This window comes from Haliaeetus leucocephalus, unplaced genomic scaffold (assembly GCF_000737465.1).
Source record: "Haliaeetus leucocephalus isolate CR32 unplaced genomic scaffold, Haliaeetus_leucocephalus-4.0 Scaffold848, whole genome shotgun sequence".
Taxonomy (NCBI): domain Eukaryota; kingdom Metazoa; phylum Chordata; class Aves; order Accipitriformes; family Accipitridae; genus Haliaeetus; species Haliaeetus leucocephalus.
In genome coordinates, this window is record NW_010973284.1 from 9,134,080 (window position 1) to 9,154,964 (window position 20,885).

Sequence of the window (20,885 nt, forward strand, 5' to 3'; positions counted from 1 at the left end):
GCTCACACAGAGACTGGCAGTCTCAAGAGCAGAAAGGTAAGACAACCAGACCAGTGCAGACCCAAACAACCACAGCCAAATTTCATCAGCACAGGCAGAAAAGCACAGACCTACTGTGCCTCACCTCTGCACCTCAACTCCTATCTGGGCAGATAAAGTCAGTTTTGGGGGCCAGCTGTGCTGTATACATTTAATTATCACTCTGAACAAGAGTGAGGAACAAAACTAAAACATTAGTATTATTATTTGCACCACCATTATGAATGCAGCTATGAGATGCTGCTCATGCAGAGGATCAAACTCATCTGCACAACTAGCGTTTCTCCTGTTTGGCCCCCAAGGAATGGGGGGGTATCAAATCTATATTGGAAATATTCTAGAAATCCAGAATTTTGTGTAAATTCGGTAAGTGGGTCTAAATTGAAATCCATCTCAGGGGCATGCAGCTCTACTGGGGCCTGTATTGGCTCGGAAGAGGCATTCATTCTGCTTGCAGGTAATTTACATGTGTTCAGGAAAGAAGAAAAAAAGCCTCCCGTAAATCTCCAGAACTGTAGCCTTTGCTAATTACACTCCTTGCAGTGACCCCCTTCTACACAACCTCCCTTTCCAGCACGTTCACTCTATTTTCTTAACGAAATGTCACTCGTTGGCTTCTTGGAGAGTAAAAACAATGAAGGCAATAAAAGTAGTTTATGCAGACACACGGCCAGGCCTCACACACACTTCCCAAGAACGGCTCTAAACTGGGTTTATTTCATCAGCTGCTGAAGTATCCCAAACTAGTACTAAGAGGACAAGGTAGCACGGATGGCATTTTATTTTAAAAGGCGTTTGGGAAGAAAGGGAAAGCCATTAGAGATTCTTGAAAACAAGAGGAAGGCAGAGATGAGGCCATGCTGAACAAGTCTGTCTGCAGATCTGTAACACCTCCCCAGCCATATTTTTGGACAGTGGAATTGTTCCCCCATTTTCTTCCTAGCACAACAGGGACAGAAGAATTCTTCTGGTGACTTTCCCAGCCTGTTGCACGAAAAATGACATTCAGAGGCCATGAAAAGCTGCTTACAGGACAAGGGTTTCATTTCTCTGGAGCCAGATCCTTTTCAAGCAAAACAGTAATTTACCTGGAAAACTGACGATCAACTGTGTCATTACAGCGTACACCTGAAACAGCAGATGCATCCATCTGATGCCGTCTATTAGCTCCCACAGAGACACAAATGGGCTGCCAGAGACCTGACTGCTTACCAGTGTCTCGGATGCTTACAGTGATCTTTGCTAATAGATCAGAGGAACAGCTGCCTTTAAAGAAAGGGGCCATATAATTTTACGACCATTAACATCATTTTGCAGCAGTGTGCTGAACAAAGGGCAGGCAAGCTCTGCTGTACAGGGTAAGGGCCAGCTGCTGCAAGGCTCAGGGAAGAGGCTTCCCCAGCCCTTGCAGCACCAAGGAGTATTCCAGAGATTTCTTTAATGCTTCTCTGTAACCCATGAGGTATGGATTGTGGCTGCAGAGGGGAAAACGCACTCAGACCAAAGGGTGTGATCTGGTGTGGCCATTCATGCATGGTTGCCTCCTAGAGCCTCATGCCAGCATGATGCACTAAGGTGAGAACAGTCTCATGTCTATCTCAAAGGCTGCTCTTCAAAACCCAGAGCTGAAGTACAAAAGCAGCAGCAACAGACATGGTCTTTGCAGCTACGGCTCGTTTTCCACAGTCAGGAAAAGGTGGATCTGAAAGCTTTTGTTCCCCTGGGGAGAGGGTGGAAACAAACAAAAAAGGAAAAGGGAGAATTAAAGTAATCTTGAATCACTAAGCAGATTCACATCACTGGATCAATAAGCACCACTGACAGGGATCACAGGAATGTCGCAACTTTGCCAATAATAAAGCAACACAGCAGAGCTTGGAGGATGACTTTTCTAAGGCAGCCGAGCATGAAGCAGCAAGGCTGGTGAACAGCTGAAAGTGACACCCTGGCTTACAGCGGGCCACTGCCAGCGGCGGGGCTCAATGCAGTTTGCTTTAAATAATGATGAGCACAGAGATTGTATTCATGGGGGAAAGGCAGCCAAGGACTGGAAAAACCAAGGGCTAAATTTCATGGGCCAAACCCACATGCTCTTCCCCCCAAACTAATTCTTTTCTAGGTTGGAAAGAAGAAAGAAAAATCAGTGCTAATTTAATCAATTGATCAGCCTATTGATTGCAAAACTGGAGCTGCTAGTTAGCCATGTGCTGTAATGCCCTCAACTCTGAAACCACAAAACACACCATTGATTTCTTCACTTCCAGCTCCAAAACAAGAAATAAAGCCGGGCTTTCAGCAGAAAAGCAACTTCCTTGTCCAGGGAGAAGATGCAAGCAAAGGAGAAGAGAGGCCAGGAAACAGGGACAGCCGCATCTTGCGAGGTTTAAACTGAAATTAGTTACAGATGCAGTCACGGTGTCTTGTGTAAACTCTATCGATTGGGTGGCTGACAGTCTTGGGAGCCTCCATACTAGGACAATCAATCCGGCTGCAGTGTCACCTGCCACTTTGCTGAACAGTTGACAATGCAATTATCCAGTGTGGAGGCAGGGAGTTGGCGTGTGTCAAACGCAGTTAGCCACTTTCCGGGCGCTACTCGATAATGCGTTTCACCGCCGAGTGTAAGAGACGACATGCGGAGACAGGAGCTGTTTAGAACCATTGAGACCCGTGCTCCTTTTTTCCTTTAGAAAAATCTCACTGCCCCTGACTTAACAACTGTATTCTAAAATGCTATTAAAATCACGTCAATCAACTATTGTGTGCTTAAGGCTGAAGTTTGACCTGAGTGTCCAAGAAGTAGGCTGCAGTTCTAGCAAAACTGTAGATGCTTGGGGGGGGGGAATAAAAACAAACAAACAAAAAAAACAACCAAATGACTGTCTTAAAGCCTGGGACTTTCAAAACCAGAGCAGACAGACCACTAGAAAAATGGATTGCAGAGAGCAGCTAAGCAAGTGCAGCAGATGGGACTGGAAGATCGTATGTTGCATGTCTGAGACCTAGGAAAACTGAAGTTTAAAGGGATGCTGTCAACTCAAAACCCAGTCAGTTTCAAAAAATTGAGTAATTTCAGGTGCTCTACCTGCTCCCTTACTCCCCCTGCCAATTTTTATGGTGTTACAACTGCATTTTCTATTTTCCTTCTAACTAAATTTTTTCCTCCTTCCTCTGTTGCTGGGTGACAGACACCCCTTTTCCTCCCCCAAATACGACACACAATACTGTCAAATGGAGAGAATTCCCCTTCTTCCCACAGAAAATCTTTTCCTAGGTAAGTGGCTGTTGCATTACGTAAATCAAACAGCAAGGTTTAGTTGATTGTGCTTGTTTCAGCTAATGTGTTCTGGCAGTGTGAGCATAAAAATTAGGTTCTTACATTTTTGCATGTGTTCAAGCTAACAAAAATGTACTATCAACAATCATGACTTAACAGCTGTAAGCACCAATTTTTTTTTTTTAAAGTGATTTTTACTTTGCCAAGTCCCATTGATTACTTTGTATTCCAAAATGAAGAAAACGCTGTTCCTTGAAGCATTATATGAACTTTAAACATATATCGAGCATCAATCACACGGTGGGTCATGCTGGCTTTTGTATGTAAGATAGGAATTCTGAATTTTTTTCTTTTTAAATCACATACTATTCTCATCTGTTTTTCCTGCTCACTAAAGGCAACTTCTGATATTAATATACAGTACAATACCCAAGAGACATTTATTAGCCACAGAATCCCTCAAATTCTATATGTGGACACAAATTATGGAGCAATAGTCAGGTACAGCCCATCTGATTATTGTATATAACACTATGTAAACAGATCTGTTACCATTTTTAGGTCAAGTATTACCTTATGGACAAGTACTTGCTCTCAAAGGAGAGAGGTGCAAACATTAAGGAGTGGTTGGGCTACTCCATCAGACTAGTACAAAGTACCGTCCTTCAGCAACAGAGGGATTACCAGGATTACCACCATTTTACACAAGAGCTGAGGTAAAGCATACGAGTGCTCTGGGACTCAGCAGCCCTCTAAAGGGGGGATAAGGCATAGAATAAGCACTTGAGAAACATGAAATTTATACATCTTGCCCACTTGGAAGCTTACAGCAGGTAGAAGTGACCAGCAGAAGGTAGCAAACCAAATATAGGAAGGCTAAAATGCAAGGACTGAGAGGCTGGGAAGGATGCTTAGATGTATAGATGCATTCACCTTAGAGACTAAGCAGCAAGGGACACTGACACTGGAAACGTGACAGAGAAAGGCACTGAACTGAGCTCTTGCTAAGTGGAAGGAAGATTAAGAATTTCATTATGGCAAAGATTCCCTATACTCTTACCACAGCCTGCTCTTGCATCCAAGTTGAAGTTTGCTTCAGCCTGCCAAGGTAAAATGAATGAATTCTGACTCCTCTACACAGAAATGAGGAAGATGATTCTAGTTACTAGACCATTCTTCCAAAAGCCCTAAATATGCCAGCGACATCTTCTATTTCCCACACAGTCCCTCAGGAAAAGTCACACTTTTACTGCTCAGCTCAAGTTCTTTTGCTGAATTTGAGTAGATGAGTTTATACCCTCTTACTAGTATGATCTTAAATGCAGCCTGAACCTCCTGGCATGGAAAAATCGAAAGTCTCCTTGCCTCCTGAAGCTTTCCTGCAAGCCTCACTATATTTTATCTGAAAAAGAGGGCACATCTGGTTACTAGGTGAGATTCTAGAACAAGATTTTTTAAACTCTGTTGCCAGCTTTGCTACTATCTTTGTAACATTAGAGAAGAAGCTTCTCCATGCTTCAGTTTCCACATACCTGTCAAACACAGATTTTGTGGATTTTTGTTGTAGAGTTTGATGTTCATGAAATTGCACTGAGAAGCACAACTGAGTTTTCCTCCTCATTGTGGTTTAACCCCAGCCAGCAACTAAGCACCACACAGCCGCTTGCTTACACCTCCCCTGGGATGGGGAGGAGAATTGGAAAAAAAAGTAAAATTTGTGGGTTGAGATAAGAACAATTTAATAACTAAAGTTAAATAAAATATAATAGTTACAACAACAACAATAGCAACAATAATAGTAATGAGAAGGAATATAACAAAAAAGAAAAAGAAAAAAAACCCAGGAAAATACAAGTGATGCACAATGCAATTGCTCACCACCCACTGACCAATGCTCAAGCAGTGATCCGCCCAATTTATATCCGGAGCATGATGTTCTATGGTATGGAATATCCCTTTGGCTAGTTCGGGTCAGCTGTCCTGGCCATGCTCCCTCCCAGCTTCTTGTGCACCTGCTTGCTGGCAGAGCACAGGAAACTGAAAAATCCTTAACTTGGGATAAGTGCTACTTTGCAACAACTAAAACATCAGTGTGTTAACAACACTATTCTCACACTAAATCCAAAACACACTGTACCAGCTACTAAGAAGAAAATTAACTCTATCCCAGCCAAAACCAGGACACTCCTCTATTTGGAGCTTTCTGCCAGGCAGTTACCAGACACAAGCAAAGTCACTGTATCCACAAACACCTGCTGCTGAGGCAGGAGAATTGAAAAGCATCTACCTAGATTTTGAGGACAGGACCTCACACTTGAAAGCATGCTTCTAATGTTGCACGTATTTAGAAGGAGAACAAATTGGAGGAACATATAGCTATTGCACCAATGCCCCTTCTTGGACAACTAACCCATGCTGGACGAAGGCTGGCCTACATTTGCTGCTCAAACTAAAGCACATCTTGATTCTGCAGAGATAGAAAGCCAACAGTGGGACTGCAGCCATCTGCTGGAAACTTTTAGACATTTTAATACAGTCCCACTTTCCAGGCAGCTGCCCTAATTGTAGATGACACGAGATCCAATGCAAATGGACACCCAAGGAAAACTGTAGTTTGTTACTGCTTGTAAGGCTTTATCAAGTCTCCCTGTGCATACACTAAGTTGTGGTGTTCTTTTCCGTTGCTAAGACATTAATGAACAGATACAAGCCATTTGCTAGCCTGGGAGGAGGGCAGCATGGAGAAATAGAGAAACTTCAGAGTTAAGTAATCCCTGTGTGTTTCTCCTTCTTCAAGAGTATTGCAATCTATCAGACAGATCCTTGTCATGTTGATCTTTCTTAGAAAGTATCCTTCCCTGAAAATGCCCTGCTTACCATTTTAACATTTTCAAAGTCTTTCTCTCTTCTGTGTTATTTCTGATACAACTGATCTGCTGAAGGAAAAGAAACCCAGAAGAGCAGTGGTGACTAACTTGCTACTGCGCCCGGAGGAAGGCTTTTTGGTGGGGGAGCTGGAGGGGAGAAGAGGAGGACGGGGCAGGTGGAGAGAACTTAGCTACAATTCTTCAATTCTTTCATATCTAAAGAGGACAGCAATCTCTCTTCTATCAGACCACGCAGTTTGTGCTTTAAATGGTACTTGCTGCTAGCTTGCTTTCCCTGTCTCTGTCTCTCTCCCTTTGAAGCAGACTGGACAGCTTCCTCAAGCTGGCGTTATCACTCCCTCTAACCACTCTTGGCAGGCAATCTAATTCCCCCTGAAAAGGTCACCGCCATTTTAACTGCCTTTCAATCACATTAAGCACGCTGCCGCTCGTGCTCAGAGCACTGCGCCTGCAGCTCTCCTGACTGAGGTGCGATCGATAAACTGACATCCTGTCCCCCCACCCGATCTCCCCAACCACCCCATCCACCACTAGCCTCCTTCCCCTCTCCTGGACAAGCTGCCTTCCTGGAACGGACGGCAAGAGACCAAGCGACAAAATCCTCTCCTCAAATCTGAAGCAGCAGAAGGGAGTTGCTAACCTGGCATTTACTAATCTTTGTCCCATCTGCTAAGAAACAGAAGGGTGCAAGCATCCCCCCCGCCTTCGCTAGAGCTACAGAGGCAGCGACTTCACAGGACAGTTTGCTTAGGCACCGGTCCAGACACCTTTGAAGCTGTGTTACAAAGAACAAGCCTCCCTCAAGCTTCCCTCAATGCAATCATTACCGTTATCTCTCCCCCCGCGCTTTTTTTTTTTGCAGTTACGAGTTATGTGTTCCACCCATCGATCCCTGTGTAAGACACTGTTTTAAGTCCTCTTGCCTTTTGACTGTGCTAAGCCGTTTAAGAGATGACAGCAGCTTCTATCAGTGCGAAGCTGATGTGATTCTTTTCAGATAAAGCACTTTTTTTCACTCCCCCCCCTCCTTTTCCCTTCTTTCAAGTGAGAGACATACACACAAAAAGAGACACTGAATCTTTCAAAGAAAAAAAAAACCTTTTGAACTTCCCTCAGGAATTCTTTAAAGGGATAACCTTACAGTGTAAACACTGAGGGTAACGTGCATCCATTCTGGAGAGGAACAGAAGAATTGCTACAAATATGTTGAGCGTTTAAAAAAAAAAACAAAACAGCAGAGAGGGAGCCACTTGATGCTTTCACTTGCGAAGCCTTGTTGGCTTCCTAAACACAGAAACTCATTAGACAAAGATGGCATGAAATAATCCCCTGCAACAAAGAGCTTCAGAGAGGGATGATCCAGAGATGTGGGGACAGGTGGTTACTGAATGTTCAGGTATTTCAAGGGAAATTTTAGTCTTGTGACACTGTACTAAGGTAGGGAAATATTTGATTATTACATCCGTATAGCTTTTCACTTTGAAGCATGAGCTTGATTTAAACAGCATTTGGTATTTCACACTGGTAGCCTTCTGCACCTATCCCAAACAGAAGCAAGAACTCTCCTACTACAAAGCCCTAGTTCAAGCAGGACCTCTGTGGAAACAAAGTGGTTCCAAATCATATATAATTGCCAATAATCTTCATTTACACCCTGCATTCTTCTAGTTTTGGGTAAGCAAATTAAGTGATAGCAAATGATGCTTTAAGAAGCCAGGAGGACAACTAGAAGTACCAAGTATTTCCTGACTGAATGCCTTCACCAGACCCTACAGCTTAAGAGACAACATAATGATCCCTGCACTTCTCAGTTACATCATACTCCTACTCGCTGCTGTCTCCTGTTCTTTCCACCTGCTGCCTCAAGTGTGCCAAGCCGTGGCAGGCAAGGAGGTGTGCTTTGGCTCTGCTGCCCTAGACCTGACTGGTGGTGTGCAGCTGTAACACCAACACAGAAGACAAAGAATTTCCACGTTCTAAGACAGCCCCTCAGGTGACAGGAGCAAGTCTTCCTTGCAAGCTCTTTGGAAGCAAGAAAGCGTCATCCTAGGAACCACACACGCGAAAGTTTCAGCCTGTGATTGCTCCTAGGTATTAGACCACCTTCCAGAAAATCTGAGCAGGGCTGTTCATTTCCCTGACCTTTCTGTTTTCAGGAAGAAAACCCCCCAAGATCTCCCAACCTTACCCTACCTCAGAACCTGGCAGGATCTTTCATATAGTTAGCAAAGAGTTTTCATCACCTTGAGAGTGATATGAACTTTGTCCATTAACGAAAAATGATAAAAAGAAGCAGCCAGAACCTGTGTTAAGTTTGAGTCACCTCTATAATGCTGCCCCATGGTCTGACCGACTCATGCAATACACACTGGCCACAGTGTCCTGCTCCCCCTTCGCCCAGCCGTGACATCTCCTCAAAGCAACACACCATTATAACCGAAATTAATGAGACACATGGACATCTATTTTCCCCTCTGGTTTTATATATTTCCCCATGTCATCTCTTTAGACACTGGTGACATCCCTGTAGCCTGGCAAAGGCTGTCTGGCATTATAAAAGGCCTTCGATTTCCACATCGCTGCTACTTCTCAGCAAAGGGAACAGAGCCAAACACAAAGCCTCGGGTGACGGGGGTTAACGAGGGCCTTGCCAACTCCAGACAAAGCAGTTCTAACACTGGAAAGCAGCCCCAAAACGTTGTGCTGCGCTTCAGGGCTGTAAATTAAGAATTCTGTCCCTAAAACAAGGCAAGAGCCAACACTGGCAGAGAAAGGAAAAAGACAGTCACCTTAAGGTTACCTGAGAGCGCACAAAGCAGGCCTGACTGATGAAGACCTCTGAATACCAGCAGCAGAGACAATGAGAACCACAAAAGGGAGCATGAAAAAGTGTAACTTGCTTAAAAAATACAATCAGCCAACTATGGGAGATCATTCCAGCTTTGCTTTGGCTTCCCAAATTTTACAGAAACTTGTTGCGCAGAGTAGGTGGGCACCCTGCAGATATTACCTGCTCATCCCGAAATACTAGGTAGAAATTCAGTGGCGAGAAGTTCCCTTGTTTAGGGAAGAGGACACCTCTCTAGGACGAGCGTGGCAGCTGTTGAATCCAGCTGCCAGCAGAGGTGTGTGCCAGAGGAGGAAGGGCAGGGAGAAACACACGCACTAGGGACCTGCCAGCCACTCAGGTGGAGTCATTTCTTCAGCAGTGGCTCTGCCATCAAAAGCTGCACAGAAAGAACGTTCCTCACTACAAATGCTACAGGGAGGTTCCTGTGCTTGTGAACTGATCTACAGACACCTTTCATCCGGCACCACAAAGGGAAGGAGTCTAATCCAAAAGCCTTCCCATCAGGGTAATTATGGAGGGTTTTAGAACTGCATCTAGTTGTGCTCTACTCTTCTAGTCTTCCGATCCTTTTCTGGATCTGTTTATGTAACTCAACACTCTTGAAGGTGTCATGAAGGCCTCAAAAAGGAAAGAAGAGACAGACCCCATACTTCCTGATGGAAGCAAGGCTATTTCCAAGCATGAACCACAGAAGTACCTGTCCATGCATATGCAGCCATCTAGCAGAGGTTACAACCCTGACTGATGCTAGACCCTGTCTAACTTCTGGTGGAGGAAAGCAGTTGATCTATATAATATAAACTAACACATATGAGAATTCCTTAAAATAAGGAAGAAAATGCAACAAGGAGCAAGTACTTTGCACTTACACAGCCTAATCAGATCAATTACACAAGTTTTGTCCACCTGAAGCCTCATCTGAAAGAAGCTCTCCATATGACTGAAGCAACATGAAAGGTTCAGATCACACTTCATTGAGTTAACTCAAAAGCAACCAGGAATGTTAACCAGGTGAAGACAGCACAATGTCCACACCAAAGGAAGCAGAAGATTGTGCTCTCCTCAAACTCAGGTGTTCGGCTGGGGTGAAGGAAGAAACTACGCATGCACAAAAAAGGACAGAAATTAACCAAGTAGCTTTTTCTAATCAGGGCTAGCAGTGACAACAATAGAGGCACACAGACATCCCATGCTCCCCTGCTATGGATTGTAGTGACTATACTACATAAACATAGTCTTTGGCCTTGCATGGTCTCATCAAACCTCTACCTGGAATCACGTACAGATGCAACTTTCCATGCAGGCACAAAAAAAGTTAAGGTAGGTAAGGCTACAGACACAGAAAGAGACTGTGTGAGCTTCACTGGGTAGCCTTTAAAACTCGAAGGAGCACTGAGATGCTCCTTCACCTCTGTGCTCCTGATCATCTGCTCTGCTACAACCCAGCAACAATTTAATTTCAGCACAAGGTAACAGCAGATCAGGCGTGCCAGGCTGTCACTGAGCACACGGCTGGCTTTTAAGTCCAACTCCCTTACATAGTAGCCTTTCCCCCTGAGATATTTTAAATTAAAATCCAAGCTGATATAGGAAGAGATCACATCCCATCCTCTTTATTGAACGGAGGGAGCCAGCATTACTCCTCTCATTAGGCATGCGCTACGTGGATTGCTTGCAAGAGACTTTCCTTAGTGCCAGAGGTTCATGCCAACGAACAGTTTAGTAAATCCTCCTCTTTGAGGCCAAAGGGCTGAGTGCAAGAAAAGGGCCAGGTTTCTAGCTAAAATTACATTCACCAATAAAGCTCACGAGAGGTCAAATTTTGCCATAACTCACTCTCTCCTCAGTAACTGATTTCCCCGTCACTGGGGAAGAAGCAAAAGAAGGACGAAAAATAAAACGTGTTTGTCTGGGAGCCCTAAGGGCTTGCAGTGCTGGAGGTGCAGAGCAGGTTCCTGGATTCTCATTTATCAACCTTAAAAGGGATGGAGTGATAAATGCACAACTGGCCCTTTAATATTTTATGCAGGTGCTAAAGCGACTTAGCTGTCACCTTCAATACATCACCAGAGGCTGATACACCAGCTTTCGTCACTTCAGGCTGGGAATTTTTACAATTTCATTTCTATTTCCCTCTCTTCACATATTTCCATGTATTTCTTACTATGTGTAACATATAAGAAGCTATTTTCCTCAAATGATATCCCCATTCTACCCATTCCTACTCAATCCCTCTTCGGCCACATTTCTCAAGCAAGAAATAATGCCACACTTTTTGTTCAAGACTTGCACAAATTTTGACTCTCATTCAAGAGAGGCAGAAAGCTGAAATCACTTTACATTCTGGCAAAGGCTGAAGGTCCCGCCCTTTGTGAAAGGCAAATCTCCAGGTCCCTCCCTTTAAAGATAGGTAATGATCAACTTCCACAGCAGAACAATTTATAAGGGCCCCCAAAACACTGGCGCACCTCGAAATCCTCCCTCCAGGAGAGTAGTAGCCCGTATCCTCTTCTGCCCGCACCATTCATACTCTTCAAAGCGGTTGCCGTTCTCGTTCTCGATGTCCACAGAGTCATCCTCAGTCATGCATGAACCTTCTCTCTGCACAGGGTAAAGCAGGGGCAGAGCATTGAAATGCATGAAATAGCTCTTTGGGGTTAATAACTCATGGTGGGATGGAGAAGAAAAGCTGGACTGTTCCCAGAACAGCTAAGTATAGAGCAGACAGCAGCATCTACTCCCGCCCCCATTCCCAGGGATCTAAATCTAGAAGTAAATGGGTGCTGGAAGAACTTGAAAACCTTAAGATCGAAACAAGTTGCAAGGTTCACCATTTTTACACAGAGAGATGAAAGCTCCGGTTCCTACAGCAATGCTGGTGTGCATTTCAACATGCATTCCCCTGCCTCGCATGCACAATTCCCCTATCATGTAAACCACAGATTCCTTTGACCCCCAGCAGGAATGTTCTCCTACAGCATAATTTTTGGGGGACCCTGATCAAAAGACACCTCTCTTTACACCATGCACCTCTTGAGGCAACAAGAATGAGTTTATCATCTGTATTGTGGGCTTTTCCTGAGAAACAAGCACAGAAAGTCCTGTGACATAACTCTCTCCCTCCCCTAGGGCTTGCTCCTCCTTCTTCCTTGCTGTCTTTGGGATGAACAGCAAGAGAACGGTTCTGCTCAAATGCACTTCCTGGCATAAAATGGTCATGCAACATTTACAAATACCAGTCTATTACAAAAGAACCCAACAAAAAATAATTCTAATGTTGTCAAAGGCAGAGATCAGAAAGGACTCTTCCTGCTGTGCTACATAGGAAGCATGAAGTCCTACAAAAGGCTTCATAAACTTCAATAGCTCTACCTTTACAGTCTACAACTTACACTTCAATAACAGCAAAAGGGTGCATGAAGTAAAAAAAGTTACTAACACAACACAGGAGAAAAATCCAGAAGAATCCATCTTCCAAGACAAAGAGAAGTGACTACAGATCTTAGGGAGACAGTTAGCACTGCCTGCAAGCTCAGCAATGTTAGTTTTTGCCCCATGTTAGGTCAACTGCAGACAAAGCTGGGAGTAGGGAGAAGGGAATGGCAGCTGGTGATCCTGCTGCGCCTCTACCTTTGCAAGGCATTGTTCCACATGCCTACTCATCTCCTCCTCGGATCCTGACAGAGGTCGGCTGCAGAGGGGACATACCTGCCCTTCATCTTGCTTCCTCCGTTTCATTTTTCCAATCCGAGCTGCATGGAGAAACCAGGGAAAGAAAACAAACAAACAAACAAACAAACAAACAAACAAACAAAAAAAGGAAGACATGTCAAGTTTGTAAAGACACTCTTCTCGCTATTTGCTTAGCTCCAAATAATAAACACTTGGCAGAAATGGTAACATTTCACACCAGAAAATCCTGTTGCAACTCCCTATTCTGACCTCTGTAAACAGTACAGAGACTGTTACTTAGCTCTTTCCGGGTTAAATTTGTAACCTGTGGCTGAGTACAGCCCAAGTTCAGAAAGGTGGCTACTCACAATTTAGCAACTAGGAAAGGGAATATCTGCTGCATGTTCCCAGGTAAGTTATTCAAATGGTTAAATTCTCTTGGAAGGCTGAAATTTTTTTCAAAGTTGAGTGATCAAGCCACTGAATCCTGTTCTGGATTTTGCCTTCTAAGTCCAAGACCCATTTGCTAAAACATCTATTCCCTATACAAGAACTTGCTTAGACCATAGAAGGATGAGGTAGCACCTGAAAAGCCTTGGACAAGGTACATAAGAGCCACTTCCAGGACCCCAGAGCCTCCTGTATACCCTGAATAATTCCTTCCCAGAACATCATGAACAAGTCAGAGCAGTATCTCAGTAGCAGGTAACATTCATGGAGAGGAAAGATATTTGTGAGATTAATGCAGCACCTATGCTAGATAGCTTCTGGCTCTCTTATTTTTATTTCACTATTTTCATGTAGAAGAAAACTGGGGGCTATACTGCCTTCTTGAGGGCATGCTCTGGAAAACAAACATGTTAGGAATCACGATGATTAGAAAAAGCAGCCAAGGTAGCCTGTTGCTTAATCCAATCTCTGGTTAATTTGAGCCATCGTTTAATGTGATCAAAACATCTGGAACCAAATCATTTGCATTAAAAAGAACTTCTGTCCTTCATTATGATGGCTTTAGGCAGGTATTACTGAATAACTCAATCACTGGCTGCAGGAAAGTCGTTGTTTAATTAATAAGGAAGGTCAAAATTCTGAATGAGAGACAAGGAAAAGCCCAAGGAAAGCCCATGTGATAATGAGAAACGACACCACCAAAAAGCTGCATTAGCCAGAAATCGTTACTGACATCGTGAGCACTGCAGCATGCTCCAAAAGCCTTCATGCCTGAATACTGTGGGATCAACTGCTTCTTGCAGCCAACAAGTCAGAGAAAGCTGCTGGAATGCCAGGAAGAGAAGGACCAGGGTATGGGAAAGTTTTTGTCAGTTTTCTAAAGTGCATGAATTTAGTGCACGCACATCACCCAGTGAATTATAAAGCTTCAGCTGAACACACTGACACAGACCTGAAAGGCTTCTTTCAAGGCTTTCTTGTTGGCTTCCCTGGACTCAGGACTCTCTAGGTTAGGATATACTTTCCTACATTCCAGAATTAGGAGTATTCATCATCCTCTGCATTCTTTGATGCTCCATGATCAAGGCGGCTTCAAATTTGAGTCATCGTCCCTGGAGGTATTCAAAAAGTGCGTAGACAAGGCACTTCAGGACATGGTTTAGAGGCCATGGTTGATGGTTGGACTCAATGATCTTAAAGGTCTTTTCCAACCTAAATGATTCTATAATTCTATTCCCTGGGCATTGCTTTTCCTCACTGAGACAGATTTGTGGGAAAACTCCCTGCAAAATAAATCTCCACTCCTAGAATCACAAAAATGATTCTGCAAATGTGACATTCCTAGAACAAGTGACAGGAACTTGAGACCACAAGAGTGTTTTCGATACCTGGCACTTTGAACAACAGAGAGTCTAAAGTAAACGCACACCACTTTCATAGTTTGTCTAAATTTTATTTGCTGAAGCTCCACAACCCTCTCTTGTGTTGGGTACACCACACCAACAGCTCCACAGCCCACCTGCATCTCCACACACTTCAGGTACTTTAGTATTCCTAGTGGGATATTTTAATAGTTTCCCTTCTAATTTGTCTGCTTAAATCTGTTATTTTACCTATACTGTCAGCTTCTACTCCAGAAGGTAAACCACTTGACTTCCAGTGAATACAAAAGCAAACATCATAAAGTGTTACTACTATTTTCATCATGCCCAGATGAATTATGTTCCACTTTTAAATAAAACAATGACCCCCAACACATCTTCTGTGTTTTCTCTCCCCTTCCTGAACCCCAAACCGCTATCCCTCCTCCCCCTTCAACATCATCCAGCCCTGTTACAGAAGTAGTCAGAGTTAAGCCATGCTCTTTCTGGTTTGCACTTCAGTGCACGAGAGACTTCTGAAGTTCTGGTTTAGTGAATACCTATATCCTCCAGTATGGCTCTTTCGCATAAATTTAGGATGCTCTTTCCTTGCCACACTAGCTCTGTAGAGCCAGCACAAAATAGGGTAGGAGGAGGCTGGAATCAGACACGACTTGAGCATTCTCCAGCAAACACCTATCTGACCAGAGAAAAACACATGCACAAAGCCCTCTCTATCCTGATCGCAGACACATCTTTCTCTCACCTCATCCTGTTTTTAAACAGGGAAATGTAGGGAGAGAGCAGTTTAATTATTCTGGTAGGACTCCCCGTGGCCAATCAATTGAGCTAAGTCAGTCTGCCTGGCAAGTTTATTAGTATTTTTAACTTTTTAACTGCCATCCTCCAGTCCATGCACTGCAACACTGATGAAAGGGAGACAACTTGTTTTAGGTCTTGCACTGATAAATTCTTGGGACCGTTTTACCAGAACAAGTGCCTGATCTACTGTTGAAATGTTAGTGCAGAGCTGGGAGCAGAACCTCACTCTGGTCCAGCTCCACACAAGACTCAGCAGACAGCCCCCATCTTGGCTCATTTAGCTCCGCCTAGAAGCAGCCCTTTAAGTTCTAATGCCACAAGTGAAAAAGCCACTGGAAGAAAGAGGTGTTGAAAACAAATCCCCCTGCCATTTTCATTCTGTGGTCATTAGCAGCGGCAGTGTTGTGCCCACAGAGGCCCAGGGTGCCCCTGGTGACAGCAGAAGCTGAAAGGGAATGCTGCAGCCTAGAAAGCACATCCCGAGCAGCGTTGTCCCTACCCGACACGACACGCAGCCCGGCTATCACTTCCAATCAGCGCAGAAGGGACAGAGCAGCCCCAAAGGCAGGGGGTGATTGCGGCGCTGTCCCGAAGGGGAGCAGCTCAAAAGAACACGCAAGTGAGACCACAGGATTGTTAATTAGTGTTGATAGATGCGATCATTTCTAATTAGCTGACTAATCCCTCTCCCCCTTGCTCCTGTCGAAGGAGCATGGGGCGGGGGGGAAGCAGCCATTCCCTCTCGTAATTCAGGAAGATAAAAACGCAGGCAGCGGAGGACTGGATGCAACAAGGGGACGGAGCTCAGGGAAGGAGGTTTTTGCACAAGGCTGATGACCCATTCTTATCTCTGACTGAATAAAGACTCCATAGTTATTGTTCCAGCCTTCTGCCAGATTAGGAGTTCACTAATTTTTATTAGCATTAATAATTATTATTAGGCCATCAGAGGGCTTCCAGCACCTTTGAAGCCTCACTTTTAACAGATGTACATTACCCTATACACTGCTCCTGCATGTTCTCCCACAGGTTACCCTAAACCATTGGGCACCCAGGGAGTTTCAGTCACCACAGCATATGAATGAGAAAGTAGCACATGGAGGCGAGTAAGAATTGGGACCCTCTGCAAGGGCCGAGGTCTCAGTTACTGTCTCTGACTTAACTTTGGAGCTGTGCTGGCTAAGGGACCTGCTCTTCCCTTTCCTAATACGGGGTCTCACTGCAAGGTGAGAAGCTGCTTGCCCTAGAGGAGGAGCAAAATTGCACTTGACAAAGCCTCTACTGCTGAGGGTACACTGACCCCTGCCTTCCCATGGGTGCAGAGAGAAGGAGACCGCCCATTGCTGCTGCCTTATGGGTGGAAGAGACCGAGGATCTTTTCTCACAACGGGCTCTACCCATCAAGGCTAAAGATCATATTATTTTCTAGCCCAGTAAAACTTCCCAAGAGAAAAGCTAATGGATTTTAGTTTTCACTGGTACTCCCCTCCCCAAGCAAAAATTCACTTTCAGGACAGGGCACTAATTACCTCAAAAGCGCTCTTACATAGCATCTAGCAGTGGACGCTATACAAACCTCTACCGCAGCATCAAAGGAGATGATTAAGTTACTAGCAATATCTCTTATGATTCCCTCCACCAGTTTGAGTGGTCCCCCGAGTCTCATGCAGACATCATTAGCAGCTCCTGCAATGGCAGGCCAATCAAATTAAGTGGAAACATTTTTGTCTCCTTTCCAGTGAAAATCATCTAGCCTTATTCCTCCCCCACCCATCAGCTACAAAAGCACATGACATGCTGCTGGTGGTTCAACAAGAAACTGCATGGTGACCAGCTCCACAGGGGTCTGCCCAGAGAGGCAGGCTTATAGTCACCACCAAAACAGGAATCAGCTTCTCAGGCAGGTGCAAAAGGAGCTTTGTAAGGACCTATTTTACAACTCTACTGAGAATGCCAACTTTGCGAATACCCCTAAATTCGAATCAAAGATATTCAAGTGCAGGAGTTAGCACCCGCTCTCTGCAAATCTAATAGAGGAGTCTTGAGGAGCAGTTATACCTATTTTTGTTAGGCCTATCACAAAAAGCTTCTGTGGGTGATCAACTTATCCAAGAGTGTCTGATCCAAGGAACAAAGGCAGCAATGGCAGAGCACAAAAAGCCATCTCAAGAACAAGCTAAAGCAAGAAAACAGATGGTCAAGAATTAAACTGTTTCAGACCTTATGTACAATTTGCTGCTCATCTGCCTGAGCGAGAACATTTAAGGGCCAAACTCACAGAAGGATCTCAGTGGGGCTTTCACATTTGCATGGCTGAACTTCCACACAGATGATTTTCAGCAACCTTCAGTCTGACACTGTTCTCCGAGGTTGGCACATACTTAACCTGCTGAATCCATTTTCTGATACACTAACCCATAACTTTGTGCCTCTAATTTTGAATGACTACCTAACTGCACTGCACTGCTAAACTCCATGAGCATCAATTTACAGGGTGGCTTAAAGTTTCCAGTTTGGCAACACTGGAAATAAGGCAAATGAAAGAAATGCCTTCTTTATCACATGGGTTCATCAGGAATCAACACCTCATACTCCTGGGTTCACAAGGACACGACCTCTGCAAAGTGAGTTTAGCACAGGTGAGAGGTGCAGGATTAACTCACTGAGGCTGACAGGGAAGTTCAGATACACTCAACCAAGAGTCTAACAGACTGAACATTAATCTCCTCCTCCAGAGCTTGCAAATACATTCACCTTACAGTTCAATTTAAGTCAAAGGTTTGACTTACAGAATTAAAATTCTGGACTGTCAGGTACCTGTGAAGCATGTAAGTATCAGGACCTAATCATGTTGCAGCCAGGCCAATAGCAGCTCACAGAAGACCTCTCCCTCTCTACCTTCTCTTTCCTTTGCTCTTGCTGCGCTTACCCAAGTGACCACAACAGGACAGAACACATTGAGGAGATCTGACAGGACTTGGACGCAAAAAACCTGGGCAGCTGAGATTTGAGTCAAGGACGAGGTGATAGAAAAGCAAACACCGTGGGTCCCTTTTTATGGGAGGAGCTACCAGAAGTGGTTCTGGGACTCAACTGGTAAGAAGCTTGACAGACATACCAAGATAAACTGCTTACAACAAAACTGAAAAGCACACTTAAACCATAATAAAAACAAAGGAAATAGATTCTTCTTTGACAGACTGCATTTTCTGTATCCTAAGTTTCTTCGGTGTGTCAATAAGGATATGAAACAAAAAATCAGGTATCTTTGGATAAGTCCTACATAACTTCTGTCAATATAAACTAATGGGGATAAGGAAATCATTCTCACAGAGCAAGCTATAAAGTTGCTTGATTAATCAGAAGCTCATTAAAACATAAGATATAGACAAATAAGCATTTTTTTCCCCCAAAGCACTCAGGTGTTCTCCATTGGAGCATTACTGCTTAAATGTTCTGATCTAGTTTCACCTTCTTTGTGACCCAAAGCCAAAGCACTTCAGCTAGTATTTCTGCATCCAGCTCCCTAACGTCTGGACCTAGTACTGTTAGGGTGTACAACAGAACAGACAGGAAATACCAGCGTTACAAGGGCATTATATAAATTAACCAAATGTCCTCATTTGGAATATGGCTGTTAGTTCTGCTCACTGTACCCCAAAAAGTACATACAAAAAGAGTAAAAGATTCAGCAAAAACAATGCAAACGCTGTACAAAAGAAGTAGCCTCCCTTTAGATGATGAGCCCAGGTTCACAAAAACATCCAAGAACAGGGCCCAAGAGGAGTTCCTAGATCACAGTCTACACAGATTGTGCTGCAGCCCTACTTTGGGTTAAAGTCAAAAGCATAATGTACTACTACTGAGCCAGTTCAGCAGAGCATGCTGTCATCAAGAGCTTTCATTCATACTGAAGGACTCCACAACACCAAGAACCCCACAAGCCTGGCTCAGTCTTTTTTAAAATTTAAAATAAGGTAACTGCACGTTGTTGGCCTAGAAAAAAGGTGGAAGGTGGGAGCTTAGCCCCAGCTATCCAAAAATGATAAAGAAACAGTTTGACATCACTGACTCCAGAGACCTCTGTCACACAGAACAAGTCACTGCAGAGCAATACCTTGGTGCATTTCAGCCATCTGAAGTCTCTGTGTCAGGAAAAGGGTCTACCTGCCAACACTGGCAGCTCATCGCACTCATCTCAGAGCACAGATGTGAGCACACCTGCCAGCAGTTACCTGTAACTGATGCAAGGCAACTCACCTCTTTGTTGTACGACTTAACAGACTTTCAAGAGTTCACAGGTTTTTGGCCCTCTGGGTTGATATTTAAAAATCTCCAAGCTAGCTCTGAATTTGGTTATACATAACTTATCACAGATATGGGGTCAGTAGCTTAATAATGCTTCTATTTGCTTTAGACTATGCTAAACATGTAGTACTTCAAATTCAGGCACGCTATTTTGCTAACAGTACACTCTAAAGCCCTTTTGCTATTTTGTTCTATCTTCTTCTAAACTGCATCAGCACAACGTCACTGGTGTTATCTCAAACTATCACAGCAGGAAGCTCAAAATTAACAAGCCTCCCGATAACCCCAACAACCAGATTTTGACTAAGTGGTACATATTAGACCAGTTATGAGCAATACAAAAATCAGATGACAGAATATTGTTACTAGTTAAATGGTAAGTTCTGACTTCTCTGAACTTCGGGAAAAGAGTTTCAACTTCTTCAGCTCAAGAAAAAAAAAAAAAAATTCAGGCTTTTTCTGATTTACAGAGAGATGGGACTTTCTCTCTCTGCAATAAAGTGACTTCTGATTTGTTTTTTAAATGCCAAGCCACTTTTTGCAAGAAATACTTGTTTACTTGTTGTTCGGAACGCCCAGAAATACAAGAATAAAAGTAACGCACCAGCATCTGTGGGTTTGAGAGAAAAAAACCCCCAACCAACCAAACACGACGTCAGATGCACAGACGCTCAGACTGCTGGTTTAAAAGTTTACTGCAAGATTCTGCCATGTGAGCCGGGAAAGCACGGCAGCCTGGCCCCGTAATTGAAAACACAGGATTCAGGGCCTATGTGTAAACTCGCTGGTGGGATCCCAGCGGCGAGAACTGCTTCCCGCGGGAAGCCAGAGATGAACGCGGAGGGTTTCCCCCCCATCACCCCAACAACGCACCCTGCTCCCCACCAGCTGCATGCCGAGGCCCAGGCGAGGCAGGTCACAGCTCCCGGCCTGCGGGGGTGTGTGTGGGGGGGGTGTGTGTGTGTGTGTCACACAACTCGGCCCAACTCTGGAAAGTTTTCCCGGAAGGGGGAGGCGCGGGAGGAGGCCCGGCGGGGCGGGGGCAGCCCGGGTCGCCGCGCGGGACCGCACTCACCGTTCAGCCGGGTCTGCCGGTTCGCTCGCACCCGCAGGAAGGTCTGCAGAGGGGAGACAAGAGCGGAGAAGTGTCAGGGCCCCGCGGGTGGCGGATGCAAACGACTCGCCCCCCGCCGGTAAACAAGGCCCGGCCCGGCCCC

General features: G+C 44.5%; 1 protein-coding gene across 2 annotated transcripts in view; it reads right to left on the minus strand.

The window, feature by feature from the left end:
• RNF220 (ring finger protein 220) overlaps positions 1-20,885 on the minus strand; it is a 228,043-nt gene that overhangs the window by 39,605 nt on the left and 167,553 nt on the right. The window contains exons 5-7 of one of the 2 annotated variants that reach the window (XM_010582480.1): positions 20,744-20,786; positions 12,764-12,807; positions 11,524-11,656 (exon numbers count right to left, since the gene is read on the minus strand). In XM_010582480.1, coding sequence (XP_010580782.1) covers positions 11,524-11,656; positions 12,764-12,807; positions 20,744-20,786 — 220 coding nt within the window. Of the gene's footprint in view, positions 1-11,523; positions 11,657-12,685; positions 12,808-20,743; positions 20,787-20,885 lie in introns of both variants that reach the window. The other variant, XM_010582479.1, reaches the window with a different exon arrangement.